General features: G+C 43.5%; 1 protein-coding gene across 1 annotated transcript in view; it reads right to left on the bottom strand.

Annotated features, from left to right (window-relative positions):
* The window catches only part of SPTLC2 (serine palmitoyltransferase long chain base subunit 2), a 66392-nt gene that overhangs the window by 41083 nt on the left and 7550 nt on the right, over positions 1 to 17759 (bottom strand). The window contains exons 2-3 of the mRNA XM_053378314.1: positions 11396 to 11590; positions 617 to 771 (exon numbers count right to left, since the gene is read on the bottom strand). Coding sequence (XP_053234289.1) covers positions 617 to 771; positions 11396 to 11590 — 350 coding nt within the window. The remainder of the gene's footprint in view (positions 1 to 616; positions 772 to 11395; positions 11591 to 17759) is intronic.

Here is a 17759-nt window from a genome sequence, read left to right as displayed (position 1 = left end):
ACAAAACCCCATGGCATGCAATGCAGAAATGAGCTTGGGCACAAACAGACCAGAGCTCAGGAATCAACCAATGTGGCTATGGCATCCATTTCTGCCTTCCTCTTCAGTACTACAATGCTGCTTATCTTAGTGGACTAGAGGCAAACCCACTTGAAGGCAAAATGAAACACAAAAGTAATGTAACGTGCACAAGACATGACACAAATGTTGGTCACCCCTAATCTATATGGTTTTTCTATATAGGCCTTAAAACAGTCAGCCCTCATGGGCTGTTTTGTAGGATCCAAGTATCGGTGAACTGGGATCTGTGGCACGGCAATCTTGAAAGTCTGGCACCGAGTTAAGTTAGGGAAGGTCTGGCACTGAGTTAAGCGACAGGGAATAGTGGAGTTATTATCCTTGCTACAGAGGCTGCGGTCCATCTTCCACAACCCATTTCACAAACCCTCACTAATTATCTTCTAAAACAGGGGTGGAGAATCTTTGACCCTGAAAGGGTTTTGGACCCCTGACTTACTTGTACTTTTATTTCAGCAACATCTGGGGGGCCACAGGTTCTCCGCCCCCTGCTCTAAAGGTTAGTTGCGCAGGAGCTTTCCAAAAGCCTTTTACTCACTTGAATGTCCAATTGTAGTCATGGGAGACCCGCTCTAATATGTCTACTTTGGCTCCCGGTACACTGCAGAGTGGTCTGCTCCAGCTATCCCTAATGCGCATGTAGAGGTTCCTTGTATAGAAGTTTTCAAAATCCTGGTACAAAGGGACAAAATCCTGAAAACATATGAAAAGGACATTAAAGCAATGGGATAGGTGAGGACTAACTTTCCACCCTCCATCCCCCACCCATAAATTACAGCAAAAGTGGCGTTAAACCCATTTTGCTTGGTGCTATTGCATGTTTTCCTCTCTGCATATCACCAAGTGCTCAGGACAGTGAAGATATCCAATGACACTGAACCTAGAAACCACAAAGATATACTCACTGAAAGGACTCCAAACAAGTTCTCTGTCCCTAACAAAATGTAAAACTATAAATGTCTGGGTTTGTAGCACTCCAGGGCCTGTAATTCTGCTCTTCTTTTTTCAGCGATCACAGGCAGCATGGGATTCCAATATGTTTACAGACTTATTATAATAACTAGTTACAGAACTAAAAAGTGGGGGAGAAGACCGTTACCTTCTGCTGCTCCCAGAATAGATCATTTTTTAAAAGGTTTTAATTTTCTGCTTAGAAAACCCACACCAACTACAAGTTTTCCTTTAAAAAAAATTGATGTGCTTTAAAAGGATATCTGTATTTGTTGTGTTAAACAAGATGAAGCAGATAAGCCAACACTTACATTTGAAACATGACCATCTATGAAAAACTGGAAAAGTCTGCTTTGCTATGTGGAAAAGAACAACAGGACTGGGTTGGGTGAGAAATTAACTTCAGATGTTAAGCACTGTGAAATACATGATTCCCCATTCCTGTGGGTTTTCTACTGGACCCAGGGATAAGCAAATTGTAAAAAGCAAAAATGGTCAGATTCCCTCAATATGCCCTTCCCTCACGTATAACTTGTCTCACATTACTGCAGCTATGGAAACCTAGAACCTATGGGAACCAACAACAGGATAGCTATGCCACCATGATGAAAGTGTGTGCATGTCTTCATGGGATAGTAATCCTGAAAGCAAAGAGATTTTGTGCATTATATATGGCAGTTACCCTCCTGCTCCACGCCCTCTGAACAATGCATGCACCTAGTTCTACTAAGATGCTGATTCATTAACTACTATGGCTGTTAGGTAGACAAGTGCTTGAAAAGGCTGAAGACTATTACCTACAAGCCAGCTTTACTGGTAACTTGAGTGTTTCCCTCCGTCCACTAGGCCTATCTATGTAATGAAAAAGATGACCTGCAGTTTCTCAGCTATTTAACACAATCCTGTCAATTTATAAGCTTCCAGTGGTTTTGTACTCGAGTTAAATACATGCCAGATATAAAAAGGCCTCTTTCAAAGGATCACAAACAAATTAATACTTTAAGCAACCTATAATACATTTTCTAGTTGTATGTTTATAGAAGCACTTAAGTGTCTGTAAATTTCTTTTAAATATCTGCTAAGGATTTTTTTTTTATGCAGCCACCCAGTACTTCAAAGCTGCTTTCTAATACTAGTCAATGTGTTCTGTTGCCTTCTTTCATAGAGTGTACATACTAATCTCATATGCGTATGAGGCCCCCCCACCCTCCTGTCGGCATTTTCGCTCGGCCAAGCTGTTAAAGTCTCATTTTCCTCCGGCTGAGCCTTCGGAATCGCCTCTGACGAATAATTAACGACCTGAGCCTTTGATGAGGCCTTAGGCACATTCCATTAAGCAGAGTTTCCAGCATGCGGAAGTGATGAGATTTATGGCTACATTGCAAAGAGTTTTATTTCTAAGCTATGCAGACAGAAAAGACATCCTCTCTCTATGAAAGCAGAGAGCAACAGAACAAAGGAAAGGAAACAAGTAATGTCACATCCGTCTCTAGCCTCCCGTGAGACTTCCAATAGCCTGGACTGTCTCTGGAATGTAAACACAGTCTTGTGACTCCAAGCAGCCGCTCAGTGAGAAACAAAAACTAACATCCTCCCCCTTTCTGTGAACACCACTGGGCAGCATGTCAGTACAATCTCAGTACAAACCCAGTTTCTGTACATAGGTACAGTGTTGATTCTTCGGAACAACCTTGGACAATAAATCAACAGGAATTTCATTACCTGGCATGTAGGACACCATTATGAGTCCTTTCTGAACACATTCTCTAGCATGTTGCAGCTTCAATTGCAAGTGCTTCATGCTTTGCTTACAACCTTCAGAAATCAGCAAAGCCAAACATGCTTTGTTGTCCTGATAAACCTGGATTGGAAATTTGACAGGAATTCTCATGTCTTTACACAATTGTAACAACCATTCACAATCCACAAGTGGATTGTTCAGCTTCACAAGAACTTAAGCTTACTGTTGTTTGCTTCTTGCACAACCAATCAAATAGACCCTGATTGTACATGTAGCAAACTCCAGACGTACTTTTCCTGTCTGTAGTGTCACTTCCAAAACTTGCATCAGCAAATATTTCAAGACCGCCAGACTTCTGATTGTTAAATCTCAGTCTGTAGTGCATAGTGCCTCTCAAATTGCGTGCTATGCGTTTCAGAGCTTTCCAATCCTTAACAATAGGATTGTTGACTTATCTGCTTAGCAAGTTACAGCTAACTGCAATGTCCAGTCTTGAACATCTGGCAATGAAGTTTAGTTTGCCTAGCACACTTCTGTACAGTATCGTGTCAGAAAATGCTTCTTCAGTATCATCTACCTGATAACCTGTTGTCATTGGTGTGTCCACAGGGTTAGCATCCATCATGTTTAGTTTGGTTAACACATCAGCAATTTTCTGTGACTGGTGTACTAAAATATTACCATCTTGGTCTCTCTCTATTTCCAGAGATAGGTAGTTGGTTACCTCACCAAGATCTTGCACGTCAAAGTGCTCCTTCAGTTGAGCTAGGGCGCTATTGTACATTTTAACATCTTCCAAAAGAAAAGTATATCATCAACATAAAACAAGCAATACAGCTTCTTTTGCCCTTCCTCTTTGACAAATATACATGGATCAGCTTTACCTTGCTGAAAACCTAGAGAAAACAACACTTCAGTGAGTTTAGAGTGCCAGCATCGTACACTTTGTTTGAGAACATATAGGGACTTCTTCAGAGAACAAACAAATCCCTGTTTTACCTGTATGCCATCAGGTGGAAGCATATAAAGTGATTCACCTAAGGTTCCGTACAAAAATGCTGTATTCACATCGTGATGAGAAACGTGTACATTCTCTTCTGCAACAAGTTTGAGCATAAGCCTAATGCTCTCATATCTCACGGTGAGTGAGTAGGTTTCGTGACAGTCTTCTCCTGGTACCTGTGAAAAACCTCTGGCTACCAATCTGGCTTTGTGTCCGACTATCTTGCCATTTTGATCTGTCTGTGCTTTGAAGACCCATTTGCTGTGAAACAGTTTCATCCCTGGGACTACTGGAACTAGCTCCCATGTTTTGTTCCTCCCCAAGGAATCAAGCTCAGCCTTCATGGCAGTTAACCATGGCTCAGCATCCTTCGAGTCCAAAGCCTGGATCTCTTGGAAACTTGAAGGTTCAAATACCTTTTTGGAGCTATTAACAGCAGTTACAGCTTTTGCTGCTTTAGCAGATTCATCAGCAAATCTCTTTGGAGGTCTACCTTTTGTGGCTCTTTCAGACCTGCGAATCAGATGTAAGTCTTCAACACTCTCCTCTTCTTTCTTAGGAGAAAGGTGGCCTATAGTGAACAGTGGTTCCTCCAATTCTCAATCAGAGCCTTCAGAGGGTCGCAGAGAGGCCTTAGCACTCTTGAAATCCTCTGAACCATCTGAGTCAGTTTCAGATTCAGAATCAGAACCTTCATCAGTGGGTGTGGGGTTTTGCTGCTGCTTATCCTCAGTCTCTTCACTGTCATCAGGATAACATTGGAAAATTCCCACATTCTCCCCCCCACTTGGCATTGCATTCAACACTTCTAGTGAGCCTAACTGTATTAGTGTCAGTCATCATTACTCTGTAAGAATCTTTCTGATATCCTAGAAAGATACCATGCAAACCATGTTTGCCTAACTTGGAGCTTTGTGGTGTGTGAACCCACATGTCAGAACCAAAAATTCTCATGTGCTTGATGAATGGTTTCTTGCCAAACATCTTTTCATAGGAGGTACAACCAATCAGTGATGATAATCTGCGATTATAAGTATAAACAAAACAGCTGAGCGATTCTGCACAATAACTCTCTGGAAGATTGGCATCATGCAGCAAGGTTTTCAAGCCTTGAAGCAATGTTTGATTTGCCCTTTCACAAAGTCCATTCATCCAAGGAGACCGTGGACTTGAAAGGTCATGTTGAATTCCTTTCTCAGTCAGAAAAGCTTCAAACTGCTGAGAAGTGAATTCTCCCCCTCGATCTGTAAATACACATTTCACCTGTTTATCATGCACATTTTTCAACCAAGCACAGAATTCCTTGAACCTAGGAAAAGCTTCTGATTTCTGCTTGAGATTGAACACATGAATATACCTGGAATATAAATCAATGAGGACCATGAAGTACCTGGCTCCACCCAAAGAGGGTGTTAGTGGACCAACGAGATCAGCATGCACTACCTGGTATGGTTCTGTAGATTGTCTACTGGACACCTTACCTTTTGCAGCCATTTTGACCTTGTTTGCTGCGCATGCCTTACACTTCATGTGGTACCTGCAGGGTTTAATACCTTCAACTAAGGTAGGCATTTTGGAAACTGCCTCGAAGTTTAAATGGCCAAGTTTCCTGTGATAATCATGAATACATCCTGCATGCAAAACCTTGTTAGTATCTGCAATACAAGTTTCATCCTGCACAACATCAACAGAATCATCATAATGCAATACAAAAAAATGATCAACATAATCAGCATGCAATACAAAGTCATCTTTCTTGGTGATGGTACACTTCCTCTTCTTGAAGGAAACGTCTATGTCCTGTTCAGTCAGCTGTGAGATGCTCAGTAGGTTGTGTGCAGCATCTGGAATGAAAAAAACGTTGTGTATCGATGCATCCAAGCTGTGAAGAACAACCGTTCCATAGCCTTGACTGGAGATTGTGTGGTCATCCGCTTGGTGAATCGAACCTTCCTGCGGAGTAAAGGACACGAACAGGTGTTTGTCCCGACAAACGTGCCTGGTAGCTCCCGAGTCAACGATGAAGAAAGATCTAGACATCTTCTGGACCTTTGGAGTGAAGCATGAGACCATTGCCTTGTGTTGCATTGTCCTGCACTTCTGACCTTTGCCTTTTCCACGCGTTGAACTTTAACTGTGCTGCTCTGTTGCCTTGGCCTTGGGACATTTACATTCCCTCTTCACGTGGCCTAGAGGTCCACACGAGTAGCATTTCACTGCCTTCAAAGCTTTGGCACCATCTAGTGGTTCCACTGCATTCTGGGATGACGTCTGTGAGGACTCCCCCTTGGTGATGCAGCTAGCACTACGCCGATCCACTTCATTTAACACCACAGCAGTAACATGCGCTACCGTTAGCTGAGCAGTTGGCAAAACAGCAAGCTGGCTGGCAATCGCTTCCCAACTTGAACCCAAAGAATGTAGAATCATGAAGGAATACACAGCCTCTGGAAAGGTGATTCCACACTGTTGCAACTCATTGTGGAGAGAGGCTCAGAACTCACAGGGTTAAGAAGTTCTGAGTGACGTCTCACATTCTGAGGCGTGGATTAGAATACTGAGGGGAGTGTTTTACTGTGTTTCTCAGTGTGTGTGTTTGCTCCGTTGCGAGAGAGCAGCGACCATGAGCACATTGTCGCCAGGAGATTTATAACTGTTGTGTTTTGCTAAGGAATAAAGACTTAAAAGTAAGATAAGGAGACAGCCTGCGTTCAGCCTGAGTTATTACGCACACACGGCGACCCTGCTTCTGTTCCGCTGTGTTTACGTTCTGCTGGAGTCGGAGGTCCCTGGGGAAATCAGAGCCGCGCAGAAGAAGCGTGCCGGACCCCCCGGGAATGGCTCACTCATGCCTTAGATTCTGCATTTCCATGAGGTGAGCACGTACGTCTGCTACATCAACAAGTGCCATATCATGCAACTTGGCACAAAAGAACAAAGAAGCTCCTGCCTCTGTTCTTAAATGTGACTCTTGGAGACTCTCCCACATCTCTCTGGCTGAGGCCTTGTCACGCAAAAGACATAGCTCTTCAGGGGACACAATAAGCATCAGAGTTCCCCTTGCTTTGGAATCCTTAGCCTCCCATTCTTCGGTCATTGGAGCTGGGGGGGGCATCTGATATCACATTAAACAGACCCTCTTTTCTTAGCAGAGCCTCTTCATACTGCACCCAATTTTGATAATTATTTTTTTGGAGCTTTGGAACTGCCATGGCATTTTGAAGGGCCTCCATTATTCTGGCATTAGCCTTCTGTGTGTGTCATTTAAAGCAAGCTGCGTCTATTTACCAGCTGCATTCCAAAAGCACACGTGAGGCCTTTGCTTTCTTCTGCCGCTGCCGGTAAGTGCTTTGGCTAGAAGTTCAAAGTCCACCCTTAACCAGGGACTGGCAGGCTTCCCGGGGCAAGAGCACATACCTCTCATCAATCTTCTTGACACGCAGAGAAGATAACCTGCATTCCGTTCTTCTGCTGTTCGTCTGGGCCCATGACCACAAATGTCAGCATTTCCGCTCGGCCAAGCTGATAAAGTCTCATTTTCCTCCGGCTGAGCCTTCGGAATCACCTCTGACGAATAATTAACGACCTGAGCCTTTGATGAGGCCTCAGGCACATTCCATTAAGCAGAGTTTCCAGCAGCATGCGGAAGTGATAAGATTTATGGCTACATTGCAAAGAGTTTTATTTCTAAGCTACGCAGACAGAAAAGACATCCTCTCTCTATGAAAGCAGAGAGCAACAGAACAAAGGAACAAAGGAAACAGGAAACCACTAACGTCAAATCCCGTCTCCTCTCCCGTGAAACTTCCAATACCCTGGAATCCCAGGAATGTAAACAGAGTCCTGTGACTCCAAGCAGCTGCACAGTGATAAGAACAGAAACGAACACCTCCAACCAATAAGGCCTCCACACCCCATGTTCTACTTAAGTGAGGCTTTTAGAAATGCAAGGCTGCCCTGGTTTTGATGATATGCTAACTTATTTCTTTTGGCAGAAACATGAGGAAAACCAAACCACATCCCTAGTAGTAGTTATTTCTCAGTAAGAGCAATCAAGCAGGATTCAGGGAAGCAGAGCATAGCTGAAGAAATCTGCTGTATGAGTCACCTGAGTAATCTGCTAGCAAGCTCCATTCTTTCAACTCAACCACTTTATTTTACCTTTAGTAGCCAGAAAACCTTTAAGTCATTGAAGTTCATTCTGAAAATGCAGACCTCACTGTTTTAGAGAGTACACCACTGCAATGAAATTAAACCCCTGTATCTACGAAGTTTTGTTCCAAGGCCTACCCAAGGTATAAAATTAGTAAACTTAAGAGCAGAGGTAAATGACAGACAGTAACTTAGAGCATCTTTGGATGATTTCCCACAACTGTCCGGATATGCCCAAACCTTCTGCCCACTACAATAAAATTCAAGTACCGTATTTATCGCCCTATAGGACGCACTTTTTCCCCTCCAAAAATGAAGGGGAAATGTGTGTGCATCCTATGGGGCGAATGCAGGCTTTCGCTGAAGCCTGGAGAGCGAGAGGGGTCGGTGCGCACCGACCCCTCTCGCTCTCCAGGCTTCAGGAAGCTATCTGCAAGCCTTGCAAGCCCGGCGGGAGTTCCCGCGGGCTCGCAAGGCTTGCGGGCAGCAGCCTGCAGTCCGAAGCACGGGGTGCCCTCCAGAGGGCGCCCATGCTTCGTGCAGGTGTCCGCAAGCCTTGTGAGCCCGGCGGGAGTTCCCACGGGCTCGCAAGGCTTGCGGGCAGCAGCCTGCAGCCCACAAGCTCGGAGGACAGCGGGGAGGCGCAGCGCGCCTTCCCGCTGTTCCCCGACCTGGTTTGGAGGCTGCCAGCCCCACAAGCTCGGGGGACAGATATCTGCAAGCCTGGGGAAACCAGTGGGACTTCCCGCCAGGCTCCCTAGGCTTGCGGATAGCAGCCGGTTCTGGGGGCTGGGGTCGGGGGAAGCTTGGGCATCCCCCGCCCCAACCCCGCGCCTGGGGGAAAAATAATTCCCCCCCTTTATTTCCCCCCAAAAAAACTAGGTGTGTCCTATGGGACGGTATGTCCTATATGGCGAAAAATACGGTAAATCCCTCATATTATCAAGACACTGTAACATTCAAAAGCAGAGCCAATCCATACATTGTAAGATGTTTGAGGAAAGGCCAACAAACCAAGGTCCAAAATCCAAGTTGGAAGCTGTCTTACAAAGTCAGTTTGCACAAACTGTGGTTTGGCACATTCCGCCCTTGAAGACTGCCAGACTACAGAGCATGGAGGATGACAACATTTCACCAGCAACAAAACACGTCTCACAGGCATTTTCACAACATAAGCCCTTAGTCTGCCTCTCCATAACATACCTAGGCAGACACTATCACAATAAGAATCTTTTAATAATCTTTGGTAACAAGAAGCTCATAATACAGCACTCTTCAAGGCACCATTTACTGTTGAATGATTATGATCTCTCCTATCTGTTGTGTCCTACTCTGCAAAAACAAAAACAAATCCCTAAGACAACTCATACACTTCTCAGCCTTTTATAATATTTTATTTTTCCATTTTCTAATTTTACATAATCAAAACATCCTTTTATACAACAAATTTCACATACCCAATATTAATATCAACCCCTCCCCCCCTTCTGTGGTTACTTGTTATATAATCTCCTCTGCACATCCAAGCTAAACCTAATTATATTTTGTCCCAATCATATTTAAACCTCTTCAATTAAGTCTCCCAATAAGAATAACTACATGTCTGCTGATTGGGACATGAAGAAAGCTAATAAAGGCATGAAATATGCACTCTCAACTCCACCTGCTGCCTTTGGCAATCATTAAGAGAAGCCACTTCTGAGCATACTCGGAGGCAGTGGAAACTAGACCAGGCTGCCTGAACATTTTGGTATCAATAATCAGGAAACATCCTCCTCACCCCCAACCCCTGTTTACCCATACCACACACACTGCCCCTGAGGCAACAAATGCTGCCAGTACCTAGCTGTGCTATTCTGACATAAATTCAAATTGAAGGGAACACTCTAGATCAGGCATCCCCAAACTCAGCCCTTCAGCTGTTTTGGGACTACAACTCCCATCATCCCTAGCTAACAGGACCAGTGATCAGGAATGATGGGAGCTGTAGTCCCAAAACAGCTGGAGGGCCGAGTTTGCGGATGCCTGCTCTAGACGATGTGCCTAGAAGTGACAATTCAAGGGCTGCATCCCTGTTAGCCAAAACCCGTACCATACCAAGTTCCACTGGTGGAATATAAATCAATCTTCCACCAGCACCAATGCACCACACCACTGTACTTCAGGTTCAACATGACGAAAGCCCGCCAGACTCAGAAAGGAAGTAGTCGTTAAAAGTTTAAACTCGCTTTTAAAAATGTTTAGAAGCACTATACTATTAGGCTAAAAACAATTTTCAGTTATGTGGATACAAATATATTTTTTGAAATAGAGTAAAATTGCTGCTTCTGGTTCTAATAATTTAAAGTAAGTTCTCTGAAAAACAATTTGTTCTATAACGTCTGAAAACCACTAAACATTTTTGGTTGAAGGCCCCTTAGTTTTGTTTTGTTTTTAAAAACAAGCACCTTACGTTTTTGAGAAAACTTTTATGTGCAGTCCCTTAGCTGGGGAGCAATATAGATGCAAAACAATTCAAAATAAAAATGTTGCTACATTTCTCCCACTTTTGTGAAAAAGACCTATGTTGAAAAAGATATTGGGCTTGAAAGGGAGCATGGAAAGACCTACCAAAGAAAGAGGTGGTGTAATTTGTGAACTGTAGGAGTAAACCTGGAAACAGGAACGTCACACAGGTCTTAATGCTGTGTTTTGCTAGACTGAAAAATGTTTTCTAAGAAGGTTTAAGCTGTGACTGAGTGGGTGCCTAGAGATTTGCCTTTCTTTGTTAAAAAATAATAATCAATAGCTTTTAAGTAAGAGGGCTTGAATAGGAAAGGGGAACAGTCAACCACGTACATAATGCTATTTAATGCTTACTTGCAAGGTGTGAGAGAGATTTGTAAGTATCTTCGCCTCAAGTGTCATACTTTGGTAACATTTGGGGTACCTACGTACCTTGCAGCTACTTGCCATTTACATTAAAATAACTAATGAAATCATCAGCAGTAAGATTGATTAACCCTGGAAATAGTGGGAACGAGGAAACAAGAGAGGTATCTTAGACAACCTTGCAAAAGGGCAAGGGAATTGCGCACAAGAACACACTTTATTTTCAGCTATGCTGAGATCAGCCCACGGAAGAAAGTATTCGTCTCCCTGCTCCACTTCAGCTGCTTGCCAATAGTAAGAGAGCAGCTCATGGGGCAACATTTTGCCGATAGTTCGCCAATGCAGGGTAGCTTAGAATACCATGGGCAGTATTAAGGAAAGAGGAATAGAAAACCCTTACAAACCATGATTTGGCTGATATTCTAGGACACAGCCAGGATTTCAGCTAAATTACAATTAACACAAACTATGGCTTGGCCCTATGTCCAAATGCAGTCTAAGCCAAACACATAGTTACAAAAGACTAGCTACATCTCCTTCACCACAAACTTGTTCAACCCCACCTTGTCTCTGAAGCAAAGGTAACAGCAAGCATTTACCTGTTGTTCTTCTCTTTCTGTTGCATTATGACAGTGCTCGATTTTCCAATGCCTCAGAAAGTCTCGAAGATACCCGAAAAGGGTGAGGACACCATAGCCTACATAAGTCAGTACAGCAACCAGCATTGGTGTTTCCTCAAAAGCTTCATTGAAAGGTCTTTTATACAAGCCTCCATTCTGAGCGATATGCGGGAGCTACAAGGAAAAGAGAGCTGTTAGCAAGGCAGGATTAGTCAATTCCTTAAAAGTTTCAGATTAAACTTTACCAGTGTACACAACCAGCACCATGTCTTGCTCTCTACAGCCTTCTCTGAAGCCCCATGAAAACCCCTGCCAACTTACAACAATCACATTTTGGACTGCTCATCTTGACTGCAATCTTGGCCTATGTTGCTCTCAAACACTATAAATATTGTATCAATTTAAAAAACAAAACAATATTTTCTTCAACCAGAGCTTTTTCTACAGCTCCCCAGGGTTTGTACAGGGTACCCAGCTTCTGAATGATGAATGCACAACACCTGAATGGGTTTGTAGAATTCCTGCCATGCAGCACCTTCTCATCTGCATGACTGACAATTTTTAGGTATTGATGTAATGCAACCTCCCAGAACATTTGGCCCCTGGATATTGTTACTCCTCAAGATTAGAGATTGATGTAAAACACCAGGTAGGCTGCCTAGTAGACTCTGACCTAAGTGTTTTTAAATCCGTTGGGCTGTTTGGATACCTGAATCTGCAGTGTGTATAGCGAGATTTTGGTACCAATTCCTTGTGTTTGGATAAGTGAATTTTTGTATAATGAGTGTTTGGACAGCAGGACCTGGGTGTACTGTGGTGCTACTGTCCTTTCCGTAGCCAGTCCTTTAAATAATAATAGTGCTATAAATAAAGCTTACAGCCCAGGCATAAATTAAGGTAATCCATATTTGAAGTCTTATGGTTCCAACTGTTTTCATAATTTGGTTAGGCACTAGGGCCTGGGTGATGCATTGATACGTAGGCCAGAAACGGTTTGAGGGCCAGAGTGCAATGGCAACTTCACCCAGCGGTATACTGTGGTACCTCAGGTTACAGACGCTTCAGGTTATAGACACTTCAGGTTACAGACTCTGCTAACCCAGAAATAGTACCTCGGGTTAAGAACTTTGCTTCAGGATGAGAACAGAAATCATGCGGTGGTGGCGTAGCGGCAGCAGGCGGCCCCATTAGCTAAAGTGGTACCTCAGGTTAAGAACAGTTTCAGGTTAAGAACGGACCTTCCAGAACAAATTAAGTTCTTAACCCGAGGCACCACTGTATCATGAGTGAAACTGCCATCGCTCCCGAGGCCCTTCTCTACCTACAGTGCCTGGCAAGCAGAGGGAGGAACAAACTGCATCGGTCTCGGCACTGTACCTCCCTCCACTTTTCAACATCATGATGTATCACGACATCACAATGTTTGGATGGTGATATATCACAATGTTGAAAAGCAAATATCACCCAGCCATATTAAGTACTGAAGTGGAAAAGGAAGCAGGAGGTATCGACTGCTGCCTGAACCACCAAAAGTAGCCAGAGATATATTTCACATCTTCATTTAGTTCAGACTACAGCGGGCATGTCCAGCTTTCAAGAGACTGAGATCTACTCCCACTATAAAAAAAAAACTGGCAGAGCTTTTTTTGGGAAGTCATACTTGTTGAGCTTTTTTTCTTTTCTATTTTTTGGGTGGGGGGATGGTCCCGCGATCTATCACAGGCACCCTGCGATCTACCAGTTGATTGCGATCTACCTGTTGGAGATCCCTGGACTACAGCATTCAATGGAGCTGGGAAATAATCTGCTAATCGCCTTAACCCTGTAACTTGCTAGGATAGGTAAAGGTAAAGGGACCCCCTGACCATTAGGTCCAGTTGTGGCCAACTTTGGGGTTGCGGCGCTCATCTCGCTTTATTGGCTGAGAGAGCTGGCATACAGCTTCCGGGTCATGTGGCCAGAATGATTAAGCCGCTTCTGGCAAACCAGAGCAGCGCACGGAACTGCTGTTTACCTTCCCACCGGAGCGGTACCTGTTTATCTACTTGCATTTTGATGTGCTTTCGAACTGCTAGGTTGGCAGAAGCAGGGACCAAGCAATGGGAGCTCACCCCGTCGCAGGGATTTGAACCGCCAACCTTCTGATTGGCAAGTCCTAGGTCTCTGTCTCCTGAGAAATCTCTATGTGGGACAAGAAGCTACAGTTAGAACTGGATATGAAACAACTGATTGGTTCAAAATTGGGAAAGGAGTACGACAAGGCTGTATTTTGTCTCCCTGCTTATTTAATTTATATGCAGAATACATCATGCGAAAGGCTGGGCTGGATGAATCCCAAGCTGGAATTAAGATTGCCGGAAGAAATATCAACAACCTCAGATATGCAGATGACACAACCTTGATGGCAGAAAGTGAGGAGGAATTAAAGAACCTTTTAATGAGGGTGAAAGAGGAGAGCGCAAAATATGGTCTGAAGCTCAACATCAAAAAAATGAAGATCATGGCCACTGGTCCCATCACCTCCTGGCAAATAGAAGGGGAAGAAATGGAGGCAGTGAGAGATTTTACTTTCTTGGGCTCCATGATCACTGCAGATGGTGACAGCGGCCACGAAATTAAAAGACGCTGCTTCTTGGGAGAAGAGCAATGACAGGCCTAGACAGCATCTTGAGAAGTAGAGACGTCACCTTGCCAACAAAGGTCCGTATAGTTAAAGCCATGGTTTTCCCAGTAGTGATGTATGGAAGTGAGAGCTGGACCATAAAGAAGGCTGATCGCCGAAGAATTGATGCTTTTGAATTATGGTGCTGGAGAAGACTCTTGAGAGTCCCATGGACTGCAAGAAGATCAAACGCATCCATTCTTAAGGAAATCAGCCCTGAGTGCTCACTGGAAGGACAGATCGTGAAGCTGAGACTCCAGTACTTTGGCCACCTCATGAGAAGAGAAGACTCACTGGAGAAGACACTGATGCTGGGAAAGATGGAGGGCACAAGGAGAAGGGGGCGACAGAGGACGAGATGGTTGGATAGTGTTTTCGAGGTTACCAGCATGAGTTTGACCAAACTGTGGGAGGTAGTGGAGGGCAGAGGTGCCTGGCGTGCTCTGGTCCATGGGGTCACGAAGAGTCGGACACGACTAAACAACAACAACAACAAGGCTCTGTGGTTTAACCCACAGCGCCACCCACGTCCCTACTTGCTAGGATAGACTGCTATAAATTGCCTTACACCCGCTGCCCTTCATAACCCCTTGGAAGCTGCAGCTGATAGAAAATGCAGCAACTGATGCAACAAAAGAAAGAATAATAGGCTGGTCCACTCCCAATGGCACTGGCTACAGGGCAAAACTCAAGATGCTGGTTTGGGGAGTATACCATACATAACCATTGCACCAGAGCTCTCTCATCAAGATCAAGAGGACACTTCTACTAAGAGAACACAAGCTAATAAGATTAGTTTGGTGTGGAAGAACACCACGTACTTCTCATTGATGGCTCCAATATTACATAATTTGGTAGCTAGTACATCTTCCTCACCAGACCTTCACAAAACAAGGACTGTGTAAAGGCCTTAAGGTAAATGCTAAATGGCTTAATTTTTGCTTGGCTTAATCACTCTTTCATTCTAGTTTGTTACATTTTGTATGCTAATGTGCACTACACTTATCAGGATTTTATTGGCTCGCATTCCTGGACAGAATATTCTGTTCTCCTTTTGATGCTCCATAATTTCAGATAATGATTTAGTAGTAAGGCCAATGAGATGTTTAGAAGCACGCAATATCCCAGGTTCTTGCACAAGTAAATCCTTCCCGCAATGTTGCCAACAAACATAGCAATCCATTTGGTGAATTTCAATGAACAAAATGTTTCATAACATAAACTAGAAGACTGCCTTTATATTAATATATAGCCTAGATTGGCTAAGAATGAAGCATTAACATGCATAAAATCATAGCTCTAATAAAATACAACATATAAGCTACTTGCTTTCTATCTTTTTCAGAGCTTTAGGTCACAGATGTGCATTCTTGGGATTGCTTCATAACAGTAACCAATCTTGTTTGAATTGTTCAAATAGTAATCTCAGTTAACAGCTTGTATTTAGTGTGCCAAGAAAAGATGGGAGGGTCCGAGAGTAAGAAACCTGGTCATACCAAACATCTCTTAGAATCAAAGAATTGTAGAGTTGGAAGGGTACCCAAGTGTCATCTAATCCAACCCCCTGCAATGTAGGAATCTCAACTAAAGCATCCATGTCAAATGGTCATCCAATCTCTGCTTTAAAACTTTCCAAGGACGGAGAGTCCACCACCTTCTAAGGGAATCCGTTCCACTGTTGAACTCTTTTCTTTGCAGGAAAAAAAAACAGTTTTAGTAAATCCTGTCAGCCTAGTAGGTAGGTAAAGGTAAAAAAGGTAAAAAAAGTGTGGGTGGCACTGTGGGCTAAACCACCGAGCCTGTTGAGCTTGCTGATTGGAAGGTTGGCGGTTCAAATCCCTGCAACCGAGTGAGCTCTCATTGCTCTGTCCCAGCTCCTGCCAAGCTAGCAGTTTGAAAGCATGCCAGTGCAAGTAGAAAAATAGGTACCGCTCTGGCGGGAAGGTAAACACCATTTTTTTAAAAAAAATGTTTTATTGATTTTTTTATTTTTAACAATATTATAACATCTTATCTCCATTTATACATTTTTAGCTCCATCAAGCTACTCGACTTCCCTCCATTCCATTGTCTGGTTTTTATAAAACACATATTAATTTCATGCATTTATATCATCACAATTCTACATTTGTCCTATCTTATCATAAACTTGATGAAGAAAATAGAAAATTTATTCTAATATACACTGCATGGTTTATCTCCGTCCTGCCTGTGTCTTTACATGTTTACAGTAACTGTCTATATACTGAATAAATTTGTTCCAATCTCTCTGAAACACTTGGTCACTTTGGTTTCAGATTTTCCCTGTCAGCTTTGCTAGTTCTGCATAGTCCATCATCTTCGCCTGCCATTCTTCCACCATCAGTAATTCTTGCTGTTTCCACTTTTGTACTAACAAAGTTCTAGTTGCCGTAGTGGCATACATAAACAATCTCTGGTCAACTTTAGATATTTCCTCTCCAATCAAACCCAACAAGAATGCTTCAGCTTTGTTGTTTTTTTAAAAAAAGTATACCTAAACATCTTTCCCCAAAATAATTTAACTTTATCACAAGTCTACCACATATGATAGAAGTCTCCTTTAATATTACATTTCCAACAATTCTCTCATTTTATACATTCTAGCTAGTTTGGTTGGAGTTAAATACCATCTATAAATCATTTTCATTATATCTTCTTTCAATGCCATACATGCCATGAATTTAATTCCTTCATTCCATAATTTTGACCATGAATCAAATTGAATATTATACCCAAAATCTTTCACCCATTTTATCATTACCTCTTTTACTTCATCTTTTGTGTGCCATTGTAATAATAAATTATATGTTTTTGACAAAAATTTTCTTTTACTTTCCAACAATTTGGTTTCTAGCTTAGATCGAGAGAAGGTAAATGCTGTTTTCGTGCACTCTGGCTTCCATCACAGTATTTCACTGTGCCAGAAGTGGTTTAGTCATGCTGGCCACTTGACCCGAAAACGCCAGCTCCCTCGGCCTGAAAGCAAGATGAGCACCACATACCGTATTTTTCGTACCATAAGGATGCACTAGTTTTTTTTGGGGGGGGGGAAATAAAGGAAATTTCCCCCCTTTATTTCCCCCCCAAAACCAGGTTGGGGAATCCAAAGCAGGTCGGGGAACAGTGGGATGGCGGCGCTCCGCCTCCCCGCTGTCCCCTGAGCTTGTGGGGCTGGCGCTGGGGAGAAGCTGGGGGAACTCCCGCAGGGCTCCCTAGGCTGCGGATTTCTGCCTGAAGCGCGGGGCGCTCTGCTTCGGCGCGCCCTGTGCTCCGTGCAGCAGGCTGCTATCCGCAGCCTAGGGAGCCCTGCGGGAACTCCCGCAGGCTCCCCAGGCTTGCTGATAGCTTCCTGAATCCTGGTGAGCGAGAGGGGTCGGTTCGCACCGACCCCTCTCGCTCTCCAAGCTTCAGCGAAAGCCTGCATTCGCCCCATAGGACGCACACAGATTTCCCCTTCATTTTTAGAGGGGGAAAAGTGCGTCCTATAGGGCGAAAAAAGCAGAGGATAAAACTGTTAAAATTAAACTATCTCAAGTTAAAGATTCTCAAAGAATCTGAAGGATGATAGTACGGAAAGAAGTAAAGACATGGAAACGGGAAACAAGTAAGCAAAAAAGAATACCATCACAGAAAAAGTGACCAGGGGATTGTGCAGACCAC

The sequence above is a fragment of the Podarcis raffonei genome, chromosome 1 (assembly GCF_027172205.1).
Source record: "Podarcis raffonei isolate rPodRaf1 chromosome 1, rPodRaf1.pri, whole genome shotgun sequence".
Taxonomy (NCBI): Eukaryota; Metazoa; Chordata; class Lepidosauria; order Squamata; family Lacertidae; genus Podarcis; species Podarcis raffonei.
This window is presented reverse-complemented; position numbering and strand designations above follow the sequence as displayed.